The 26,408-nt window shown below is 36.6% G+C and overlaps 1 protein-coding gene and 1 non-coding gene across 4 annotated transcripts in view; one reads left to right on the top strand and one right to left on the bottom strand.

The window, feature by feature from the left end:
• The window catches only part of ATF6 (activating transcription factor 6), a 224,163-nt gene that overhangs the window by 71,149 nt on the left and 126,606 nt on the right, over nt 1-26,408 (top strand). For 2 of the 3 annotated variants that reach the window (XM_061183179.1, XM_061183181.1), the window contains 5 exons: nt 509-640; nt 11,430-11,543; nt 12,614-12,713; nt 18,150-18,217; nt 25,451-25,565. In XM_061183179.1, the coding sequence (XP_061039162.1) occupies nt 509-640; nt 11,430-11,543; nt 12,614-12,713; nt 18,150-18,217; nt 25,451-25,565 (529 nt within the window). The remainder of the gene's footprint in view (nt 1-508; nt 641-11,429; nt 11,544-12,613; nt 12,714-18,149; nt 18,218-25,450; nt 25,566-26,408) is intronic. The other variant, XM_061183180.1, reaches the window with a different exon arrangement.
• On the bottom strand, nt 18,379-18,451 carry TRNAW-CCA (transfer RNA tryptophan (anticodon CCA)). The gene has a single exon. It is a non-coding gene; the product is annotated as a tRNA-Trp (tRNA).

The following is a 26,408-nucleotide window of genomic DNA, read 5'->3' as shown; positions in this document are numbered from 1 at the left end:
TTCTGGGATTGTGAAAATCTAAAGAATTTGGCTGTTGATAAAGAGAAAAATTCCCATTTCATTCGAAGTATTTCCTCATTGAAAATAATCAGTTTGCAGCATCTAGCAAGACTTCTTATTCCAGTTATTATCTGAGTTTAGAATTTGTTTATATGTACCTATTTCTACTTTTTATGTACTTGTTTCTACTATATATATATATATACACATAACATAATTATAGTTTTTAAAGCATATAGAATACTGACTTTGTCTAAACAGGTTATAAATAAGGTACTTCTATACTTATAAAAATTATTTTCAAAATTATTTTTCATATGTGTACAGGATGCCAAGCTAGGGATTTGACCATATCAGTAAGCTGTTTTGACTTGCTTCTATGCCTAGTATTCTTGCTGTGTTTATAGAGCTACAAAAGGAATTTTGATTTGCTTCAGAGCTACATGTAGTATGCATATGTATGACATATTTTTATTTCAATTATTTCTTAACATTTTAAACTTTTCAGTATGTTGGAACGAGATTCCAGGAGAATGAATCCTGGTGTGAACCCTACAAATCAAAGGAGGCATCTTCTAGAATTTTCTGCTAAAGAGGAGCAAGACACATCAGATGGTATCATCCAGAAAAACAGCTACAGGTTAGATTTACATCTAAATTGTTTATACACAATTTTAACTAGTAGAGCAAACAAGTTACAAGGACATTCATTAATTTTACTCTTAAGATCAGTTCTAAGAATAAATATACTTTTTAAAAGCTGTCCCAGTTTCAGAATTCTTATAGAGATGTGACCTTAAAAATCTCAGTTTGTGTGCCCTAATATACAAATTGAAACACATAAAATATATACATATTATATTGTATATAATGTCTTTAATATAGTTATTTTATCTGTCTATCATATGTTTATACATATAATGTATTTAATATTTGTTACTATATCATCTGTGATAGATACGATTTGGTGGAATGATATGGTTGAACCTATTGTAGTCATTAGATAAAATCATTTATACTTGTTTATTGTGATTTTTGTTGAATCTCCTTCCCTTGTTATAATTTAATTCTGTCTTGGTAAATTTCCATATAGCTTGTCAATAGTAAAAGACTTAACTCTATGAAAATACAATTTCTATGTTATGTCAACTAGAAGAAGGTTATAGTGGACCTTTTCAGACCTGTATACTTTTTGATAAACATTTCCCTGTGTTATTTGTAATTGTTATTAGAGCCAAATGGAGCTAGGTCCTTGACTAACAAGGCAAAGGGAGGTCATAGTATGGCAACTGTGACACAGAATAATGCTTGAAAATCATTAAAGATTTGTTTACTCTTAGCTAAGGTTTTACAGGCCAAAGGCCATAGGGGATTCATTCTTCTGATTTTTACTTTGTTACACCCATACCATTTAATGAGATTATTACCACGGTCCTTCAGGCTTGTCTTCATTTAGTCTTCCTGGAAAAAATGCTAGTATTCATTTTTTTTTTTTAGGAAGCTGCAGTGTGCAAAGTACTATGCTAAATGTGGCAGAGGATCCAAAGAAGTATATGGTAGTGACTGTAATGCAACATAGAATGTGATAGATGCCATTATGTTGGAAAACCTAAAATTTCCTGCCTTTTTTTTTTACGTGCCCAAATTAGCCGTACTTCTGAAATACTGATCTTAGTGATCATATAAGAGTGTCCCTGAATATTGCTAGAGTTTAATAGAATTTTTAATTTACTAAATAACTTTTCCAAGTTTGCCCTACACGTCCTGTAATTTTGAGTTCTGTTGTTGTCTACATGAGATCCAGCAAAGGTTACATTTTTAATAGTCTTTGGATGTGTGAGAGTTGAGAGTGTGCCACTTAGGTTGTATAGCTTGTTGCTAAAAATGGAATGAGATTAGACACCAGAAATTACCGTTCAGGTAAGCTTGACAAGAATATTACTTATTTTGCACTAACTACAATAAATAGAAGCCTTCACTTATTATATGTCCATGTTAGAGTAAGGTAATATGGTGGTTCCTGGAAATCACAGTACACTGATTGTACTAGTTCAAACTAGAGGTCTGGATGACTTTTAGGCTGTAATTTATCAGCTTTCAAAGTAGTGCATGAAATGCAAGCCATCTCTCTGTCCCTGACCCCAGAGTCACCACTGCCTGTGCATAATCTGGGTTACTGGTCTTAGTAAAAAATGGATGTGATTATCGATTCTTGTAAAGGTTACGTGTAAGTCTCTCGAAATATCTAAGGTTATTATTGAGGCACTTGGGAGATTTAGGTGTTGGTCCATTATTTGATGTTCTTTCTTTTATTATTATAAATACTGAATAACATACCAAAAACATGTTTGTGAAACATTTGAAAGCACCAAGTATAAATTTGTTTTTGTTTTTTTTTTATTTAAATTTATTTATTTATTTATTTATTTATGGCTGCGTTGGGTCTTTGTTGCTGCGTGCAGGCTTTCTCTAGTTGCGGCAAGCGGGGGCTACTCTTTGTTGCAGTGTGCAGGCTTCTAATTGCAGTGGCTTCTCTTGTTGCGGAGCACAGGCTCTAGGCACACGGGCTCAGTTGCTCCGTGGCATGTGGGATCTTCCAGGACCAGGGCTCGAACCCTTGTCTCCTGCATTGGCAGGCGGATTCTTAACCACTGCGCCACTAGGGAAGTCCTATAAATTTGTTTTAAACTGAATTTTAGGTGGTTTATTTATACTCAGCCATGACATTTGTATTTATTTTTTTAATGCAGCTTATTTTATGTTATGTTTCATTTTTTAGGAGAGTTACGAGAACTGGTTCAAATAAAAAAGGAGTAGATTCTTAATGTTGTAATTTATAATATTGCATTTGCCTTTTATTTAATAATTAACTGCATATGTTTTTTCAGTCTTAGAAATGTGTGGTATATAAATAATATGACCATATAGTTTGTCAACCAAACTGAGGCACTTCTAAGAATGAAAGGTGGTGCTAGTAATATTTATGTCAGGACGTCAGGCATAAATCAGGACTGTCTTAGGTAAAGGGAAAAGGATAGTCACCCTACACATAAGGCGTCAGCCAGAACCTATAGTCCAGGAATTCTCATTCACTCTAGCGCCTTAATACTGTCCTTCACTTTAGTGATTTATTTGTTGAAATTTTTTCTGTTGGTATGGAATGGTTTGCAGGCAGCCTAGAACCCTGACCATCTCAGGCCTAGTCTGGATCTAATTGCCTCCAGATTGCATGTTGGCTTAGGTTCCCCCTTTTCTTTCCCCTTCAACTCCACCCAGTCCCTTTCCTGATATTTTTCCTATCAGATTTTTTTTTCTTTTCCAAAGAATATTTTTGGCTGATAGAACAAAGCCAGTCAGCACAGATGTGCAGAAATCATTACTAGAGTTTATCAAAAGGAAATAAAATTATAAATCAGAATTACATTTTCAATAGTAGTTTTAGACTTTTCTGATGGACTTAAGCATTTGTATTTTAGTCCTGATTTTTAAAATAACAAGTATGTGACAGATCTTTGTTCTTGGCAGTTTTTTTTTTGTTTTTTTTTTTTTTAGTGTGGCAAACAGCCTTTTCTTATAAGCATTCAGAATTTACCAAGTGCAAGGCAGAGTTTTTTTTCTTCTCCCTCAACAGCTAGTTTAGGCTGATTTCCGTTTGTGTGTGCAGTCATTACTTGTGTACCACCGTCTCTGTTTTATTTCAAATAACTTAACCCTAACAGGCAGAAGAAAGGACATCAAGAATGTTTCTGGTGCAACCTGCAGGGAAGAATCATCTATATACCCTCAGCTGTTGCTTTTTTCCCCTTGTATGTGGCGTACAGAGAAGTCTCTGACTTTTATCTTGAAGTTAGTTTTCCACTCTGCCAAAATTATTTTTGTCAAGGGGGCCAGTGAATTCAGCACTGTCAAATTCAGTGAAAACTTGTTTTCATCTTACTTGATCTTTCCTCAGCACTTGGCTGTGTAGATCACTCCTCCTTGAAGCATTCTCCTTTTGTATTGCTACATTTTTAGTTTCCTCTTTTTTCATGGGCTCTGCTTCATCTTTGCAGGCTCCTCCGCTATCCAAATCTTAAGGCTTGGAACTGTGAACTTTTTTGTTTTCTTTCTGCCATAATTTAGGACACAATCCATTTCTATATATCCTGATGACTCTTGAATTTATGTTTCCCGTCCAGACTTCTGAGTCTCTAGAGTCATATATCCAGTAGTTTCCTTGAATTCTCTTTTAACATTTCAAACTTAACACCTGCACAGTGAAACTCGAGGTCTTTCTCCATATTCTGTTTCCACCCACTTCTCTACAATAGGCTTTTTTTTTCTATTTTTTTTAACATCTTTATTGGAGTATAATTGCTTTACAATGGTGTGTTAGTTTCTGCTTTATAACAAAGTGAATCAGCTATACATATACATGTATCCTCATATCTCTTCACTCTTGCGTCTCCCTCCCTCCCACCCTCCCTATCCCACCCCTCTAGGTGGTCACAAAGCACCAAGCTGATCTCCCTGTGCTATGTGTCTGCTTCCCTCTAGCTATCTGTTTTACACTTGGTAGTGTATATATGTCCATGCCACTCTCTCACTTCATCCCAGCTTACCCTTCCCCCTCCCCGTGTCCTCAAGTCCATTCTCTACATCTGCATCTTTATTCCTGCCCTGCCCCTAGGTTCTTCATGACTTTTTTTTTTTTTTTAGATTCCATATGTATGTGTTAGCATACGGTATTTATTTTTCTCTTTCTGACTTACTTCACTCTGTATGACAGTCTCTAGGTCCATCCACCTCACAACAAATAACTCAATTTCATTTCTTTTTATGGCTGAGTAATATTCCACTGTATATATATGCCACATCTTCTTTACCCATTCATCTGTCGATGGACACTTAGGTTGCTTCCATGTCCTGGCTGTTGTAAATAGAGCTTCAATGAACATTGTGGTACATGACTCTTTTTGCATTATGGTTTTCTCAGGGTATATGCCCAGTAGTGGGATTGCTGGGTCGTCTGGTAGTTCTATTTTTAGTTTTTTAAGGAACCTCCATACTGTTCTCCATAGTGGCTGTATCAGTTTACATTCCCACCAACAGTGCAAAAGGGTTCCCTTTTCTCCACACCCTCTCCAGCGTTTCTTGTTTGTAGATTTTTTGATGATGGCCATTCTGACTGGTGTGAGGTGATACCTCATTGTAGTTTGGATTTGCATTTCTTTAATGATTAGTGATGTTGAGCATCCTTTCATGTGTTTGTTGGCAATCTGTATATCTTCTTTGGAGAAATGTCTGTTTAGGTCTTCTGCCCATTTTTGGATTAGGTTGTTTGTTTTTTCCATATTGAGCTGCATGAGCTGCTTGTAAATTTTGGAGATTAATCCTTTGTCAGTTGCTTCATTTGCAAATATTTTCTCCCATTCTGAGGGTTGTCTTTTTGTCTTGTTTATGGTTTCCTTTGTTGTGCAAAAGCTTTTAAGTTTCATTAGGTCCCATTTATTTATTTTTGTTTTTATTTCCATTTCTCTAGGAGGTGGGTCAAAAAGGATCTGTGATTTATGTCATAGAGTGTTCTGCCTATGTTTTCCTCTAGGAGTTTGATCGTGTCTGGCCTTACATTTAGGTCTTTAATCCATTTTGAGTTTATTTTTGTGTATGGTGTTAAGGAGTGTTCTAATTTCATTCTTTTACATGTAGCTGTCCAGTTATCCCAGCACCACTTATTGAAGAGGCTGTCTTTTCTCCATTGTATATTCTTGCCTCCTTTATCAAAAATAAGGTGACCATATGTGCATGGGTTTATCTCTGGGCTTTCTGGCCTGTTCCATTGATCTATAGTTCTGTTTTTGTGCCAGTACCATACTGTCTTGATTACTGTAGCTTTGTAGTATAGTCTGAAGTCTGGGAGCCTGCTTCCTCCAGCTCCATTTTTCTTTCTCAAGATTGCTTTGGCTCTTCGGGGTCTTTTGTGTTTCCATACAAATTGTGAAATTTTTTGTTCTAGTTCTGTGAAAAATGCCAGTGGTAGTTTGATAGGGATTGCATTGAATCTGTAGATTGCTTTGGGTAGTGTAGTCATTTTCACAATGTTGATTCTTCCAATCCAAGAACATGGTATATCTCTCCATCTCTTTGTATCATCTTTAATTTCTTTTATCAGTGTCTTATAGTTTTCTGCATACAGGTGTTTTGTCTCCAGAGGTAGGTTTATTCCTAGGTATTTTATTCTTTTTGTTGCAGTGGTAAATGGGAGTGTTTCCTTAATTTCTCTTTCAGATTTTTCATCATTAGTGTATAAGAATGCAAGAGATTTCTGTGCATTAATTTTGTATCCTGCTACTTGACCAAATTCATTGATTAGCTCTAGTAGTTTTCTGGTAGCATCTTTAGGATTTTCTATGTATAGTATCATGTCATCTGCAAAGAGTGACAGCTTTACTTCTTTTTTCCTGATTTGGATTCCTTTTATTTCTTCTTCTTCTCTGATTGCTGTGGCTAAAACTTCCAAAACTATGTTGAATAATAGTGGTGAGAGTGGACACCCTTGTCTTGTTCCTGATCTTAGAGGAAATGGTTTCAGTTTTTCACCATTGCGAGTGATGTTGGCTGTGGGTTTGTCATATATGGCCTTTATTATGTTGAGGAAAGTCCCTCTATGCCTACTTTCTGGAGGGTTTTTATCATAAATGGGTGTTGAATTTTGTTGAAAGCTTTTTCTGCATCTATTGAGATGATCATATGATTTTTCTCCTTCAATTTGTTAATATGGTTTATCACATTGATTGATTTGCATATATTAAAGAATCCTTGCATTCCTGGGATAACCCCACTTGATCATGGTGTATGATCCTTTTATTTTACTTTTTTATTTCTTTTAACACCTTTATTGGAGTATAATTGCTTTATAATGGTGTGTTAGTTTCTGCTTTATAACAAAGTGAATCAGCTATACATATACATATATCTCCATATCTCTTCCCTCTTGCGTCTCTCTCCCTCCCACCCTCCCTATCCCACCCCTCTAGGTGGTAACAAAGCACCGAGCTGATCTCCCTGTGCTATGCGGCTGCTTCCCACTAGCTATCGGTTTTACATTTGGTAGTGTATATATGTCCATGCCACTCTCTCACTTTGTCCCAGCTTACCCTTCCCACTCCCCGTGTCCTCAAATCCATTCTCTAGTAGGTCTGTGTCTTTATTCCCATCCTGCCTCTAGGTTCTTCATGACCATTTTTTAAAAAATTTTAGATTCCATATATATGTGTTATCATACGGTATTTGTTTTTCTCTTTCTGACTTACTTCACTCTGTATGACAGACTCTAGGTCCATCCACCTCACTACAAATAACTCAATTTCGTTTCTTTTTATGGCTGAGTAATATTCCATTGTATATATGTGCCACATCCTCTTTATCCATTCATCTGTCGATGGACACTTAGGTTGCTTCCATGTCCTGGCTATTGTAAATAGAGCTTCAATGAACATTGTGGTACATGACTCTTTTTGAATTATGGTTTTCTCATTGCCTTATGTATTGAGGTGCTCCTATGTTGGGTGCATAAATATTTACAATTGTTGTATCTTCTTCTTGGATTGATCCCTTGATCATTATGTAGTATCCTTCTTTGTCTCTTGTAATAGTCTTTATTTTAAAGTCTATTTTGTCTGATATGAGAATTGCTACTCCAGCTTTCTTTTGATTTCCATTTGCCTGGAATATCTTTTTCCATCCCCTCACTTTCAGTCTGTATGTGTCCCTAGGTCTGAAGTGGGTCCTTTGTAGACAGCATATACATGGGTCTTGTTTTTGTATCCATTCAGCCAGTCTGTGTCTTTTGGTGGGAGCATTTAATCCATTTACATTTAAGGTAGTCATCGATATGTATGTTCCTATTACCATTTTCTTAATTGTTTTGGGTTTGTTATTGTAGGTCTTTTCCCTCTCTTGTGTTTCCTGCCTAGAGAAGTTCCTTTAGCATTTGTTGTAAAGCTGGTTTGGTGGTACTGAATTCTCTTAGCTTTTGCTTGTCTGTAAAGGTTTTAATTTCTCCATCGAATCTGAATGAGATCCTTGCTGGGTAGAGTAGTCTTTGTTGTAGGTTTTTCCCTTTCATCACTTTCAATATGTCTTGCCACTCCCTTCTGGCTTGCAGAGTTTCTGCTGAAAGATCAGCTGTTAACCTTATGGCGATTCTCTTGTATGTTATTTGTTCTTTTTTCCTGCTGCTTCTAATATTTTTTCTTTGTATTTAATTTTTGATAGTTTGATTAATATGTGTCTTAGTGTGTTTCTCCTTGGATTTATCCTGTATGGGACTCTGTGCACTTCCTGGAGTTGATTAACTATTTCCTTTCCCATATTAGGGAAGTTTTCAACTATAATCTCTTCAAATATTTTCTCAGTCCCTTTCTTTTTCTGTTCTTCTTCTTGGACTCCTATAATTCGAATGTTGGTGCCTTTAATGTTGTCCCAGAGATCTCTGAGACTGTCCTCAATTCTTTTCATTCTTTTTTCTTTATTCTGCTCTGCAGTAGTTATTTCTACTAGTTTATCTTCCAGGTCACTTATCCGTTCTTCTGCCTCAGTTATCCTGCTATTGATTCCTTCTAGAGAATTTTTAATTTCATTTATTGTGTTGTTCATCATTGTTTGTTTGCTCTTTAGTTCTTCTAGGTCCTTGTTAAACGTTTGTTGTATTTTCTCCATTCTGTTTCCAAGATTTTGGTTCATCTTTACTATAATTACTCTGAATTCTTTTTCAGGTAGACTGCCTATTTCCTTTTCATTTGTTTGGTCTGGTGGGTTTTTACCTTGCTCCTTCAACTGCTGTGTGTTTCTCTGTCTTCTCATTTTGCTTAACTTACTGTGTTTGGGGTCTGCTTTTCGCAGCCTGCAGGTTCATAGTTCCTCTTGTTTTTGGTGTCTGCCCCCAACCTTTGGCTAAGGTTGGTTCAGTGGGTTGTGTAGGCTTCCTGGTGGAGGGGACTAGTGCCTGTGTTCTGGTGGATGAGGCTGGATCTTGTCTTTCTGGTGGGCAGTACCATGTCTGGTGGTGTGTTTTGGGGTGTCTGTGATCTTATTATGATTTTAGGCAGCCTCTCTGCTAATGGGTGGAGTTGTGTTCCTGTCTTGCTAGTTGTTTGGCATAGGGTGTCCAGCACTGGAGCTTGCTGGTTGTTGAGTGGAGCTGGGTCTTAGCGTTGAGATGGAGATCTCTGGGAAAGCTTTTGCCATTTGATATTACGTGGAGCTGGGAGGTCTCTTGTGGACCAGTGTCCTGAACTCGGCTCTCCCACCTCAGAGCCACAGGCCTGACACCTGGCTGGAGCACCAAGACCCTGCCAGCCACACTGCTCCACAAGGATCCTGAGAGAGGCAGGCCTTTATCAGCTCAGGTGGAAACAGTGAAACTGGATCAATCAAGCCTTGTGGTTTGGACACTGTACAGACAGAGACTACGATGCACTTGGGAACAGCGCCATGTTCCCGCATCTCTGAGAGGACTGCTTCACCACTCGCCCACCAGACAACCCAGGATAAAATGGTTACAACAGGCTTCTTCATTTCTGTTTCTCAAGCCAGAAACCCTGGTTCCTCCCTTTCAACAAGTGCTGTTGATGTTCCTTCCAAATATTATCTTGAATTGGTTCATTCTTCTTCATCTTCATTGCCACCACCTTAGTCCATAGTATCTTCAGCTCTTGCCCAGATTGCTATAGATCTCTTCTAGCTGGTCTCCCAGCTTCCCCTTTTGCCTCTATCAAAACTGTTTTTGGTAACAATGGCAAGGCATAAATGTAAATTAAAATATATCACTTCTCTACTTAACACCCTTTTGTGGCTTCTTATTACATTTAGTATTCCTTATCATAATCTGGTCTCTGTCTTTCCAACCTCATCTTGTGCCTCCCTCACTTGCTCACAACTCTTCAGCTGGTGAGTAGTTTTCCTTAAGTTCCTTAAACCCTCCCTTGTCCCACCTGCCTCTGTCTAGAACGCTCTTACCCCAGTTTCTATAGGGCTGGCTTCCTCTCATCCTTTATGCCTTGTCTTAAATACCATCTCCTTTTCAGACCATTTTATCTAAAGTAGACAGTGTTGTTGGTTTTCTGTTTCAACCATATGTTTATTTCTTTCATAGCTCTTACCACAGTTTGGATTTATTTTATGTGTTTGTTTTCTTGTATTTGGTCCATCTTCTCCATTAAGGTCTTTGAGGATGGAGACTTCATTTCCCTTGTTCCCTATTGGAATTCCAGCACCTAGCACAGTACCTGGCACACAGTTGGTATTCAGTAAATATTTGTTGATTGAATTAAAGAAAAGTACAAATCTAGCTATGTCCAATTTTGTGTTTACAGTTTTTCTTTTTGGATTTTAATATATCCAGTTTTCTAAATCCAGAGTATTGTATATAAAGAAATTCAAGATAGAGCTAAGATTTCTTAGTGAGAAAGGTTAAAATAGCCAACTGAAGGGAATAAATAACAATAATGCCCTCAGTTCAGATTCTAATTTTCAACTCAGATTTTGCTCCCTACATCACACCCTGGATATGAATTCGCATGATATAGATCACTGTGATGATTAGGAAAGTTTATTTTTTGAAGCTAATAGAATAACTGGTTAATGTCACTCTGGTGTTTTATTAGGGATTCTAAAATTTATATTTAACTTTTCAAGGCTTTTACTTTTCTCCTGCCAAGTATTTTATGCTTTTCCTTTCCCCTACCACACACACTGTTTTAAGGAGACTATTCAGTTCTGTTATCACAGAGTTGAGAATGACCACAAAACTTCAGTCCTGGTTACATAATACTTTCCTATCAGTCGTAAGTCTTTCCTATCAATCAGTGGGTCTTTACCCCAGTTTCCCCTCTTACTTTGTCACCACCTCTGTTCCAGCAGCACTGTGTATGCCTTGAGCTCATTGAAGACATGAGCCATGTGTTATCATTGTATCCCTAGTTTCGGGTATATAATAATTGAGCAGTAAATGTGAACTACCATGATAATCTCAGTAGAAAATTGGAAAATGAAATTTGTGCTATGTGGTCTATACTTCCCTGCTTTTTAAATTACATTCACTTCTTTCTTGCAGTATGTTCTATTTACAATATTAAAAAAATTTTTTTTGTTGAAGTATAGTTGATTTACAATGTTGTGTTAATTTCTGCCGTACAGCAGAGTGATTCCGTTTTATATGTATACACACACACACACACACACACACACATTCTTTTTCATATTCTTTTCCATTATGGTTTATCATAGGATATTGACTCTAGTTCTCTGTGCTATACAGTAGGACTTTGTTGTTTATACAATATTTTTACTTCCATGAAAACTTAATACTAGCAATGACTTTCTTATAGCAATCTTCTTCTTAGGAATTTAAGACAGAAGGCAACACATTTTGTAAATCTATGTTTCAGATATGATCATTCTGTTTCAAATGACAAAGCCCTGATGGTGCTAACTGAAGAACCACTACTCTATATTCCTCCACCTCCCTGTCAGCCCCTGATTAACACAACAGAATCTCTCAGGTGAGTGTTGTCAGTTGTTGCAGATATATCTGAGTGGGTTCCTGTGTTTAGCTTTGGAACCTAGAAAAGTATTTGTTCAGATTAACCATGTGGTTGAGAAAACTCTGAATTATTTGTTGAATAACCATAGGCATATCAATTGTTGTCCAGTTTCCCCACCAACCTGATAGAGATGGTGATGGGTCTATTTCATGTGATGGTATTGGGGTTGTATACTTAAATATGTCTTATTTGAAAACTGAAGAATGATATTAATATAAAAATTCAGGGTAAGTGTTAGACTTGCAGTGGTAACATTCATAGTGGAAAGTACCTTTTTCTTCAAATTAGGAAGATAATAATTTGAAGATATGTGATTCTGGAGTCACTTTCACATTAGTGTACTTTTCTTTATCTACTTTTCCCTTGAATTTTTTCCTGTGATTTTGGATCCTATCTTTGAACCTCAAAAACTGCTTCAGTTTTTTTGTGATACGTAGTAATCAACTATAGTTAAGTAAGTATAGTCTGACATCTTCACAACTGCTCTAAAGAGTAAGCAAAATAAAGGGAAGTTATATTTGAACTGGCCTTTTTTTTTTTTTTTTAAATTTCCAGTGTTGGAAAATTTGGATTATAGTACCTTGAAATTTCTCCTCCTGAGCAGTTGATTCATTCTTTTTCTAATCCCAAAAAAAGCATGATTTTCAAAGGCTTTAATGAATCCATTTGTTGTTAGGAGTCCTATGACTTGTTTTGTGCTCTCCAGTGTCTCCAGTATTTGTGTGTACATAGTCCAAGAGCAGAAACAGGAAATACTTTTTTGTGGAAAAACCTTTGCATCCAATATTGATGTTTGCCAGGTATTTAGCTCTAATTTTCTTTGAATTTTGAACTCATGATTGAGGAGGCTACCATATAAAAATGCATGTCATTAAGTGTCTTAGCTTTCTCAAATCAAAAAAGAATATTGAACCATTAGGCACTTGGAATGCTCTTTGGAACCTCAGAATATGATTAAATTCATTTCCAACCAAAGGTGAGACATCTGTTTCTATGAAATATGTTTAACTAATTAAGCTATTTTATAGGTTAAATCATGAACTTCGAGGGTGGGTTCATAGACACGAAGTGGAAAGGACGAAGTCGAGAAGAACGACGAATAATCAACAGAAAACCCGTATTCTTCAGGTTTGTTTCTGCTTGTCTTTGAACAATAGTTGGCATATTCGTTAGAAGGCTTCCTGCAGATGGGTTGCTCTCTTCTTTGGAACATTTGGGAAGCTTGAACTTTAGCCACTTCCCACTCCCTCCTGCTGCTACTGAAGCAGGTGTCACTGCCATTGAAGCCCTCCTCCCAGGTTTCACAGCACTCATTTAGGTTTTATAGCACTAGTATTTCCTGCTCAGGCATAGTGCTGTTTCCTGCTCTCTCCCTCAAATTTGCTTTCAAGCCAGGGGTTTTATGCATGGACATCTGTATGACATGTTTTTGGCACAAATAATATAATAAATGATACTGTTTATCTCCTCTGTTCTTAGAGCTTTTCAAATGTAGGACAGCTTGGAAGTGAAGGCACATCTCCATGGAGGGCATTTTTGTACTTAGACTTGTAGCACTACAGGTTAATGACAGCTCTTATTTAGAACCTATTAAATTGGGCTTCTATCTTAATATTGTTTACCACAAAGCACCATTTATAGTCTTTCTGTCATTCAACTATTTATTACTACTTCTGAAGCACTTAGACTGACACATTGCAAGCTCCCAGCAAATGTTACCTGTGGTAGTAATAATGAACCAGGTACTGTTCTAGACCCTGGGAATACAGTAGAGGGTATGATAAAATCCCTGCCTTCGTGGAACTTACATTCTAATGGGAAAGATAAACAATAAACAAGTAAAGTGAAATAAGTCATACAAAAAAAGACAAATACCATATGATCTCATTTACATGTGGAATCTTAAAAAAAAAACAACAAACTCATGGATACAGAGAACAGATTGTGGTTGCCAGAGGTGGTGGGTGGAGGGTACAGACTTCCAGTTATGAAATAAAGAAGTCATGAGGATGTAGTTTACTGCATGATAACCATAGTTAATAATACTGTAGTGTATATTTGAAAGTTGCTAAGAGAGTAGATCTTTAAAGTTCTCATTATGAGGGAAAAAATTAAATTAAAAAATAAATAAACAAGTAAATAAATATACTAAAAATTAGAAGTTCTCTAAAGAAGAAGCAGGGTTGGAAGTTAGAGTTCGAATTGAGAGGTGAGTGGCTATTTTAGATTGGGTGGTTAGAGAATCCTTCTCTAAAGAGATGCCACATGAGTAAGGTATTGTCAAGGTAATTATTACCAGCTGTTATAACATTTAGCCTCAAAATCTCAGTAGTTTAATGGAATAAAAATTTGTTTCTCACCCAGAGTTTGAGGTAGCTCTCTAGAATGGCTTTCCTCCAAGCAGTGACTAAGGAATCCAGGTTCTTCCACATTGTAGCCCAGCAACTTGAAATCCTTTGCTTTTAGCTTTGGGTGTTGGGGAAGAAAGTTTGGAAGATTATGCAGCATGTTTTAGGGATCAGGCCTGGACTTTAGTCAATGTTCAGTTGACTAAAACTCTGTCAGTTTTCCCAGCCTCCCTTGCAGAAGGTTAGGCAAATGTAGTCTTCCTATGTGCTTGGGATGAAGAAGGGGTTTGGTGAGAACATAGCTTTTGCCATAGGCAGAAAATGAAGGAGAAAATGTAAAGGTGTAGGAGAAAATCTGGAGAAACAGCTTCTAGACCAAAGGAATAGAAAGTATAGAGACCCTCAGGAGGAAACAGTTTGCATATTTGAGGAGCATCAAGAAGTTGAGTAAGGCTGGATTACAATGACTAAGGGGAGAGTAGCCAAAGATGATGTCAGAAAGACAGAGGAGGCTAAATCATATCAAATCTCATATGCAATGGTGAGAACTTTGGTTTTCATCCTAGGTGTGAGAGGACAGCATTGAGAGGTTTGAGCAAGGCTGTGACTTGATCTGATTTATATTTTTAAAAGATTGCTCTAACTGCTACCCAGAGTAGACCACAGCAGGGAACATGAGTGGATGTAGGGGAGACCAGTTAAGCCATTTCAGTAGTCTAGGTGAGAGATTATTGCGGCCCTTACTAGAGCAGTAGATTTGAAGGTGGAGGAAAGTACTTGAATGCCAAATATATTTTGAAAGTATAGACGATAGAAATTGCTGTTGTAAAATAAAAAGGAAACAGTGATAATTCCTATGCTATAGCTACTGGATGAATGATGATGCCATTTACTGAGACTGAGAGTAGGGAAGGAGGAGTTGGAGGCAAGAAAAAAGAGTTTTAGATATATTAAGTTTGAGATGGCTACTAGAAATTCAAGTGGAGAAGTCAGGTGGGCACTCAGATATCCAGGTCTGGAGTATAGGGGAGAGGTTGAGACTGGAAGTTTAATTTGGGATGATATCACCTAGAGAGAAGGTAAAAAGAAGAGAAAAGAGGTAAGGAACTGAACCCTGGAACAACTTCAACATTAGAGGCTGAAAGACAAGGAAAAATCAGCACTTGAGAAGGAAGAGGAGTGGCTGGCCAGTAGAATAGGAAAAAATGTAGGATAGTTGTATCCAAAAACCCAAGCAAAGAAAGTTTTTAAGGAAGAGGATGTGATTTACTGTTAAAAAGGTTAAGAGATGTTGATTAAGATGAGGACTGGGAAATTACCATTGGATTTGATTATTAGAACTTGTTAGTGACTTTGATGAAGGTCATCTCATTGGAGTGGTGATGACAAAAGTCTGAGTGATGTGGGTTCAGGAAGTAAAAATAAAATGAGGAAATAGAGAAAATTGTTTCAGGATGATCCCCATTAATGGAAACAGAGAAATGGAGTAGCTGTAAGAATCAAGGAAGAGGTTTTATTTTGGAATGGGATATCTTTCACCAGGTTTACCTGTTTATCTACTAATGGAAATTCCTTAGCTATTTGATTATTTGGAGACTAATTGGAAGCAGCACATGATAGGTTCCTAAGTACATTAAAAGTATGTTGAGAAACATGGACTTTTAACCATTAAGGGACTGTTTTCAACTATAAAATAATGAGGGTTAGTCTAAATGAGCTTAAGCTCTGACATTTGAGATTCCATGATTATCCAGTATGTGTTTCTCTGGGCCTCTCCGGCACTTTTTGTTCACCTATTATGGCATCTTTATTGGTTGTTAGTACTTCATTACTAATGTCACAGTTACCTCAGAGTCCCAAAGCTGTTTACTGATGTTGGAATACAGTGTCCAGTCTGCCAAAGCCTACACGTTAGCTGCCTCCATGGCGGGAGGAAAAATGGACTCTGTTTCCCTTCTGCTTTCCAAATCTGGTGCAAGTATATATTATTTGTAGAACCTAAATTATGTCTAGACCCTGGTAGCAAAAAAGTTTGGGTAATATAGTTTTCAGGCTTTCATCCCTTGTTATACAGGGGAAGAGCAAAAAGGGGGCAGGAAGAGATAATTGCCAGTAGAGAATTCCACACAGCTGGTAAAATGGGCTTTATGAAAAATTAGATTAAAATTATTGGCCTAAATGAGTTTTTTGCCTTATATTTTGACAAATTAAGAAGTCATAACAATTCTAAATGTATAGGCTCCAAGTAACAAAGTTTCAAAAACATGATGCAAAAAAGTGACAGAACTAAAGGGAAAAACAGATAAATCTGCAACATAATTGGAGATTTTAACATCTTTCTCATTTCTATGTAAATGTCTGTCTCACTTTTTTTTTGCTGATTGTGACCTTTTGCTAAATCCACATAGCTAAAAATGCTGAAGTTCATGGCCAAGTTTTCAGAAGTCCCTTTGTTTATTGGTGTAAATCTTGGATAGGTAAATGGCATATTCAGTTGCTGTTTGCCTGATGTCTCTGTAACTCAGCTTTCCTTAAAGCCTACCTACTCATTCCTGAGCCTAGAGAAAGAAGTCTGGCTTCTTTCAGACTTCTCTGCTAATTTCATGTGTGCCAGAGTAGCAAAATCATTTAAAATTCACCAGCTATTTAATCTGTTTATTTTAAATTTTATATTTATCCACTAGCTGTAGTTTAATTTTGGCTTGATTTACTACTTACTTGATAAGCATATCAATAAATACAGTATTTTATTATTTAAATGTATTTGTTTTTCTTTTCATTTTATCTGTGCTCTTTTTATTTTTGTTTAACACATTTTTAAACTTACTATATGTAAGACCGACATTAGATTTTCATAAAATTAGACCCTTGACTTGTTACAGAGCCAGAAATTGGAAGCCCTCTATTCATCCCTGCATATTGGTTCCATCTACCACCAAACAAAATTGTTCCCTCTTCTCTTCCCTTAACCCTTTGTATATTCTTCTATTTTAGCATCACATTATATCATTTCCACATATCTGTCTTCCCAGTTAAACTGCAAGCTTCTAGAGGGCGAAAGTCAAATGTTAAATTTTGTAGCACCAGTACATGTAGTAGGCACTCTACGAAAGTTTGATTGCTGAAGGAAGGATGGATGGATATAGTTATGAACAAATGCTAGTAATCTTATGATTAAACAGTTATTCAAGTCACTGTTTGACAGGGTAATAGTAAGGTCACTTCCTAACATAATAATTGGTAATGTGCTCTTGAACTCTGATACTCTTATAAAACTTTTTGAAGATCAGCTTACAAAGCTGCTGGGGTATATAAGAAGGCATAGTGCAAAGCAGGTGCTATGTGGAAGACAGGTTTCCAGTGTAGTCTGTGTGGACCACTAATGGTTCCAGATTGGACTGTTCTCTGGCCAAGAATCATTGATGAGATCTCTTTAATGATGGATTAGTCCACAGGTGTATTTAAGCATGAAGATCTTTGTGTTTACCTCAGTAAACAATAGGATCTAGTTTCATTATGGACCTTTCATACTTCAGGAAATTTTCATTGGGAAAATAATTATTTTAGACAAATGTAAGTTGTTATATGTTCAGTAATAACTTGTATGACTTGGTCATAAAACTTTTGATACTTGGACTAAGTTTTTGAGCTATTTCTTTAATCTTTGTGGGAAGTGTGTTAAATGTCTTACTGTCTGTAAGACACATCTCTCAGCCCAGAATGTGACCAAAAGAGTTCTAATTTCTATATTGGTGTTTAGTTATGTGAACTTAATATGTCAGTATATTCATGAAAAAAACTTTATGGGGACTTCCCTGGTGGCACAGTGGTTAAGAATCTGCCTGCCAATGCAGGGGACACGGGTTCAATCCCCGCTCTGGGAAGATCCCACATGCCGTGGAGCAACTAAGCCCGTGCGCCACAACTAGTGAGCTTGTGCACCATAACTACTGAAGCCCATGTGCCTAGAGCCTGTGCTCCGCAACAAGAGAAGCCACCGCAATTAGAAGCCCATGCACCGCAACGAAGAGTAGCCCCTGCTCACTGCAACTAGAGAAAGCCTGCGTGCAGCAATGAAGACCCAAAGCAGCCAAAAAAAAAACCAAACAAAGTTTATGGATGCTTTAATGAAGTTTAGTAAATGTAGAATGAGTCAATGTAGGAAGCATTTCATATAATTTCATTATATGACATCTAACCATTTTTTTTCTTTCAGGGTGCTCTGGAACAGGGCTCAAATTCTCAGCTTATGGCTGTCCAATACACAGAAACGACTAGTATCAGGTAAGAAAGTGTGGAAGCTCTTGGCTAAGGAATTTTATTATTTATTTATTTATTTATTTGGCTGCTCCAGGTCTTAGTTGTGGCATGTAGGATCTTCGTTGCCGTGTGTGGCATCTTTAGTTGCGGCATGTGGGCTCTTAGTTGTGGCATGTGGGATGTAGTTCCCTGACCAGGGATCGAACCTGGGCCCCCTGCATTGGGAGCGTGGAGTCTTAACCACTGGACCACCAGGGAGGTCCCAGGAATTTTAAATACCTAGGATTTCAGTAAAGTTGAAATACACACTTCTCTTCCATCTTAAACTTGTTCTCATCATTATCTTGTAGAAATAGATAATTCAGATATATGTAGAAACTAACAGTTCTCTGTAACCAGAATATTTCATTAACTTACTATGTGTATATTTAAAAATATATGTATATTATTTCTTCATTAGTTAAAAATGTTTTTAATCTCTGTACCTTCCTCTCAAATTTGCTGTGAACCTGAAACTGCTATTTAAAAAATAGTCTTTAAAAAATGTTTTAAAGTGAATTATAGTTGACCTTCCTTATTCATGTATTCTGTATTTATGAATCCGCTTACTTGCAAAAATTTATTTGTACCCCCAAAATCAATACTGAAAGTGCTTTCATGGTCATTTGCATTCCCAAAAGTTTAACAAAGCAATACTTTGCCTTCCTCTTTCAGCTCTCATACTGTAAACAGTTGTCCTTTTTGAGGTCTATTTAGTGCCATATTTTTCACATTTTATGATTTTTGCTTGTGAATTCTTCCTTTAAAATGGCCCCCAAGCATAGTACTGAAGTGCTGCCTAGTGTTCATAAGCTTGAGAAAGCTGTATTGTGCCATGTGGAGAAAATACACATGTTAGGTAAGCTTCATTCATGCATGAGTTATAGTGCTATTGACTCTGAGTTCACTGTTAATGAGTGAACAGGATTTGTTAAAGAAGGTGTCTTTAAATAGAAACACATAAAAAAAGGTTCAATATTGATCAGTTGATAAAAATGCTGTAACTGAGATAGCCTTATCCACCAGAGGGCAGACAGCAGAAGCAAGAAGAACTACAATCCTGCAGCCTGTGGAACAAAAACCACATTCATAGACAGATAGACAAGATGAAAAGGCAGAGGGCTATGTACCAGATGAAAGAACAAGGTAAAACCCCAGAAAAACAACTAAATGAAGTGGAGATAGGCAACCGTCCAGAAAAAGAATTCAGAATAATGATAGTGAAGATGATCCAGGACCTCGGAAAAAGAATGGCGACAAAGATTGAGAAGACGCAAGAAATGTTTAACAAAGACCTAGAAGAATTAAAGAACAAATAACAGAGATGAAAAATACAATAACTGAAATGAAAACTACACTAGAAGGAATCAATAGCAGAATAACTGAGGCAGAAGAACAGATAAGTGACCTGGAAGACAGAATGGTGGAATTCACTGCTGCGGAACAGAATAAAGAGAAAAGGATGAAAAAGAATGAAGACAGCCTAAGAGACCTCTGGGATAACATTAAACGCAACAACATTCGCATTATAGGGGTCCCAGAAGGAGAAGAGAGAGAGAAAGGACCAGAGAAAATATTTGAAGAGATTGTAGTCGAAAACTTCCCTAACATGGGAAAGGAAATAGCCACCCAAGTCCAGGAAGCGTAGCGAGTCCCATACAGGATAAACCTAAGGAGAAACACGCTGAGACACATAGTAATCAAATTGGCAAAAATTAAAGAAAAAGAAAAATTATTGAACGCAGCAAGGGAAAAACGACAAATAACATACAAGGGAACTCCCATAAGGTTAACAACTGATTTCTCAGCAGAAACTCTACAAGCCAGAAGGGAGTGGCATGATATACTTAAAGTGATGAAAGGGAAGAACCTACAACCAAGATTACTCTACCCAGCAAGGATCTCATTCAGACTCGATGGAGAAATCAAAAGCTTTACAGACAAGCAAAAGCTAAGAGAATTCAGCACCACCAAACCAGCTCTACAACAAATGCTAAAGGAACTTCTCTAAGTGGGAAACAAGAGAAGAAAAGGACCTACAAAGGCAAACCCCAATGGTCATAGGAACATACATATCAATAATTACCTTAAACGTGAATGGATTAAATGCTCCAACCAAAAGACACAGGCTTGCTGAATGGATACAAAAACAAGACCCATATATGTGCTGTCTACAGGAGACCCAATTCAGACCTAGGGAAACATACAGACTGAAAGTGAGGGGATGGAAAAAGATATTCCATGCAAATGGAAATCAAAAGAAAGCTGGAGTAGCAATACTCATATCAGATAAAATAGACTTTAAAATAAAGAATGTTACAAGAGACAAGGAAGGATCAAGGGATCAATCCAAGAAGAAGATATAACAAAATTATAAATATATATGCACCCAACATAGGAGCACCTCAATACATAAGGCAACTGCTAACAGCTATAAAAGAGGAAATCGACAGCAACACACAAATAGTGGGGGACTTTAACACCTCACTTACACCAATGGACAGATCATCCAAAATGAAATAAATAAGGAAACAGAAGCTTTAAATGACACAATAGACCAGATAGACTTAATTGATATTTATAGGACATTTCATGCAAAAACAGCAGGTTACACTTTCTTCTCAAGTGCGCACGGAACATTCTCCAGGATAGATCACATCTTGGGTCACCAATCAAGCATCAGTAAATTTAAGAAAATTGAAATCATATCAAGCATCTTTTCTGACCACAACACTATGAGATTAGAAATGAATTACAGGGAAAAAAACGTAAAAAGCACAAACACATGGAGGCTAAACAATACGTTACTAAATAACCAAGAGATCACTGAAGAAATCAAAGAGGAAATCACAAAATACCTAGACACAAATGATAGTGAAAACACGACGATCGAAAACCTATGGGATGCAGCAAAAGCAGTTCTAAGAAGGAAGTTTATATATACAAGCCTACCTCAAGAAACAAGAAAAATCTCAAATAAACAATCTAACCTTACACCTAAAGGAACTAGAGAAAGAAGAACAAACAAAACCCAAAGTTAGCAGAAGGAAAGAAATCATAAAGATCAGAGCAGAAATAAATGAAATAGAAACAAAGAAAACAATAGCAAAGATCAATAAAACTAAAAGCTGGTTCTTTGAGAAGATAAACAAAATTGATAAACCATTAGCCAGACTCATCAAGAAAAAGAGGGAGAGGACTCAAATCAATAAAATTAGAAATGAAAAAGGAGAAGTTACAACAGACACCGCAGAAATACAAAGCATCCTAAGAGACTACTACAAGCAACTCTAGGCCAATAAAATGGACAACCTGGAAGAAATGGACAAATTCTTAGAAAGGTATAACCTTCCAAGACTGAACCAGGAAGAAATAGAAAATATGAACAGACCAATCACAAGTAATGAAATTGAAACTGTGATTAAAAATCTTCCAACAAACAAAAGTCCAGGCCCAGATGGCTTCACAGGAGAATTCTATCAAACGTTTAGAGAAGAGCTAACACTCATCCTTCTCAAACTCTTCCAAAAAATTGCAGAGGAAGGAACACTCCCAAACTCATTCTATGAGGCCACCATCACCCTGATACCAAAACCAGACACTACAAAAAAAAGAAGATTACAGACCAATATCACTGATGAATATAGATGCAAAAATCCTCAACAAAATACTAGCAAACAGAATCCAACAACACATTAAAAGGATCATACACCACGATCAAGTGGGATTTCTCCCAGGGATGCAAGGATTCTTCAATATACGGAAATCTATCAATGTGATACACCATATTAACAAACTGAAGAATAAAAACCATATGATCATCTCAATAGATGCAGAAAAAGCTTTTGACAAGATTCAACACCCATTTATGATAAAAACTCTCCAGAAAGTGGGCGTAGAGGGAACCTACCTCAACATAATAAAGGCCATATACGACAAACCCACAGCAAACGTCATTCTCAATGGTGGAAAACTGAAAGCATTTCCTCTAACATCAGGAACGGAACAAGGATGTCCACTCTCGCCACTATTATTCAACATAGTTTTGGAAGTCCTAGTCACGGCAGTCAGAGAAGAAAAAGAAATACAAGGAATACAAATTGGAAAAGAAGAAGTAAAACTGTCACTGTTTGCAGATGACATGATACTATACATAGAGAATCGTAAAGATGCCACCAGAAAACTACTAGAACTAGTCAATGAATTTGGTAAAGTTGCAGGATACAAAATTAATGCACAGAAATCTCTTGAATTCCTATACACTAATGATGAAAAATCTGAAAGAGAAATTAAGGAAACACTCCCATTTAGCATTGCAACAAAAAGAATAAAACACCTAGGAATAAACCTACCTAGGGAGAGAAAAGACCTGTATGCAGAAAACTATAAGACACTGATAAAAGAAATTAAAGATGATACAAACAGATGGAGAGATATACCATGTTCTTGGATTGGAAGAATCAGCGTTGTGAAAATGACTGTACTACCCAAAGCAATCTACAGATTCAATGCAATCCCTATCAAATTACCAATGGCATTTTTTACAGAACTAGAACAAAAAATCTTAAAATTTGTATGGAGACACGAAAGACCCTGAAGAGCCAAAGCGGTCTCTAGGGAAAATACAGAGCTGGAGGAATCAGACTCCCTGACTTTAGACTATACTACAAAGCTACAGTAATCAAGACAATATGGTACTGGCACAAAAACAGAAACATAGATCAATGGAACAGGATAGAAAGCCCAGAGATAAACCCACGCACCTATGGTCAACTAATCTATGACAAAGGTGGCAAGGATGTACAATGGAGAAAAGACAGCCTCTTCAATAAGTGGTGCTGGGATAACTGGACAGCTACATGTAAAAGAATGAAATTAGAACACTCCTTAACACCATACACAAAAATAAACTCAAAATGGATTAAAGACCTAAATGTAAGGCCAGACACGATCAAACTCCTAGAGGAAAACATAGGCAGAACACTCTATGACATAAATCACAGATCCTTTTTGACCCACCTCCTAGAGAAATGGAAATAAAAACAAAAATAAATAAATGGGACCTAATGAAACTTAAAAGCTTTTGCACAGCAAAGGAAACCATAAACAAGACGAAAAGACAACCCTCAAAATGGGAGAAAATATTTGCAAACGAATCAATGGACAAAGGACTAATCTCCAAAATATATAAACAGCTCATGCAGCTCAATATTAAAGAAACAAACAACCCAATCCAAAAATGGGCAGAAGACCTAAATAGACATTTCTCCAAAGAAGACATACAGATGGCCAAGAAGCACATGAAAAGCTGCTCAACATCACTAATTATTAGAGAAATGCAAATCAAAACTACAATGAGGTATCAGCTCACAGCAGTTAGAATGGGCATCATCAGAAAATCTGTAAACAACAAATGCTGGAGAGGGTGTGGAGAAAAGGGAACCCTCTTTCACTGTTGGTGGGAATGTAAATTGATACAGCCACTATGGAGAACAGTATGGAGGTTCCTTAAGAAGCTAAAAATAGAATTACCAAATTACCCAGCAATCCCAGTACTGGGCATATACCCAGAGAAAACCATAATGCAAAAAGACACATGCACCCCAATCTTCATTGCAGCACTATTTACAATAGCCAGGTCATGGAAGCAACCTAAATGCCCATCGACAGACGAATGGATTAAGAAGATGTGGTACATATATACAATGGAATATTACTCAGCCATAAAAAGGAACGCAATTGAGTCATTTGTTGAGACGTGGATGGCTCTAGAGACTGTCATACAGAGTGAAGTAAGTCAGAAAGAGAAAAACAAATATCATATAATAACACATATATGTGGAGCCAGAAAAATGGTACAGATGAACCAGTTTGCAGGGCAGAAATTGAGACACAGATGTAGAGAACAAACGTGTGAACACAAAGGGGGGAAAGCGGCATGGGGGTGGGGGTGGTGGTGTGATGAATTGGGCGATTGGGATTGACATGTAAACACTGATGTGTATAAAATTACTGACTAATAAGAACCTGCTGTATAAAAAAATAAAAAAAAAAATTCAGGGAAAAAAAGATGCTGTTAACTAAGCGTTCACAGGAACCTAACCTGTATTTCCCTTAGGAGAATGGTTCAGTGTTTGCTAATTCAGTGTTTGCACTGACTTTATAGGACTATAACTACCATAAATAATAAGAATTGACTGTATATTCAAAATATTATAGTCAGAGATGGCCTCTTGAGCACGTCAAATTATTTCAAAGGAAGTTCTTATGACTCAGTTATAATTTCCTTTTAGGTCAATCTTGCCCTCCTCTTAAGTTAATAAAAGTTTGATTGAAGACATAAAATAACATATAAGAAAGAAATATATATGATTTTTCTTTTTGAAGAAAAATGAAGTATTTGTTTTTAACTCTAACTTTTGGGTGTTGGCTTATTGTGCTAAACAATAAAAGACCCTGAAAATATTATTAAGAACTATATTAATATTATTTGAGTATATCTTTTGGGATAAGATGTGCTTTGAGGTATTATAGTTTTAGTTATAATTTTACCAAGGCACTGACATGGTACTTTTAATATCTATGGCTAGCAATTGTTGAGTGACTCCCATGGAAGAGGACCCATGCTTGGTATTAACATCTCTGACCCCAGTAACAGCCCTGAAAGGTTTATGTGGTTACCCTCATTTTATTGATGAGGAAACTGAGGTTCCTCAGAGATTGATTTCCCCACGAATACCCAGTTGAGAGGTGGAGCAGGAGTTCAGAGCCAGGTCTATTTGTTTCCAAATCCTAAGTGCTTTTCACCTTTCACACAGCCTCATAGACAAGTGCGCCTTCACAGATTTGACAGAATGGTGAAAAATAACTTTTCCTCAGACTTAATTCATGTTACCAAAATTTTAAAATCATGCAAACCAATGCAGAAATCTATTTTCTGGTACTTCTATTTTTTTTACATGCTTTGCAATGCACTTGACTGGTACATTTGAGAGCCTTGATACAGAAATGAGAGTTTTGGCTTTAGTGAATTGGATCTTACAAATATACTGACCTTGAGCTTTTCAAAATGTTGCTATAAAAATTACTGCCAAAATGCTACTAATATTTTGGTTGAGAGAGATTCTTATAATTCAGATGTTACCTTAGAATGGGAAGCATTTTTGAGAGGATAGAAATTTATTAGTTAAAGAACACTTTGCCATTTTCTTACTTCAGCAGGAACTCAGGGAGTGAGCTACAGGTATATTATGCTTCACCCAGAAGTTATCAAGACTTTTTTGAAGCCATCCGCAGAAGGGGAGACACGTTTTATGTTGTGTCGTTTCGAAGGGTAAGTTCACTTTGAAAGAATAAAAGAAATATTTTTGAATACCTGCTATATACGAGGCACTGAGCTGAATGCTGTGGAAGATAAAAAGATATGAGAGATAGGAAGCAATATAAAATAAATTGTATGAGTGGAACAGTCTAAGTGCTATAATACAAGCTTGATTTTGAGCTGTTCAGCATTATGAAGAGGAACGTGGAGTTGATGTCAGGCAATATTTAGAAAATATAAGCTGCTTATTGATTTTTATTCTTTGTTATCCCTATAGCCATATTGTTTGTTTATAACCAACGGAGAAGTATAAACATAAAAATGTCTTGTTAGGCTATGTTCCTGAGACTTTCTATCCCTCTTTTCTCTGTCCTTCATCAAGCATTTACTCTTGTTAGTGAAGAATGTGTAAGATAATCAGTTAGCTTATACAAAAGTAAATGTTTATACGAGCACTTTTGAATGTTACAAATGTGAGACTAAATGGGGAAAAAATGCATAGCTTACTTTCATTCCATCTGCTTTTCCTCTAAAATGAAAATACATTCTGCATAGAGTTGCCATATGAATATCTCGGTTACAGTGCTGTATGTTAATCCAGTAACACATGAATGAATTAGAATTCCTTGGTAGTTTGTATCCTAGGTTTTTCTTTTTCTTTGTCTTTTTTTTGAAGAATGTAGAGAGTGTATGATAGAAATAAGCATATGCTAACAATAAACGATTCATTCTCTGATTATTGTCACCACTCACTGTCACTGAAATTCTCAGTTAACTCAATGCTTTTCCTAAGGTATAAATATCTAGCAGCTCAGAATTTTGGACCAGAGAACTTTGACACTTGAAGATTAGGGA

This window comes from Eubalaena glacialis, chromosome 3, assembly GCF_028564815.1.
Source record: "Eubalaena glacialis isolate mEubGla1 chromosome 3, mEubGla1.1.hap2.+ XY, whole genome shotgun sequence".
Taxonomy (NCBI): Eukaryota; Metazoa; Chordata; class Mammalia; order Artiodactyla; family Balaenidae; genus Eubalaena; species Eubalaena glacialis.
The sequence above is the reverse complement of the archived record's forward strand: the minus strand, read 5'-3'. Positions and strand labels throughout refer to the sequence as shown.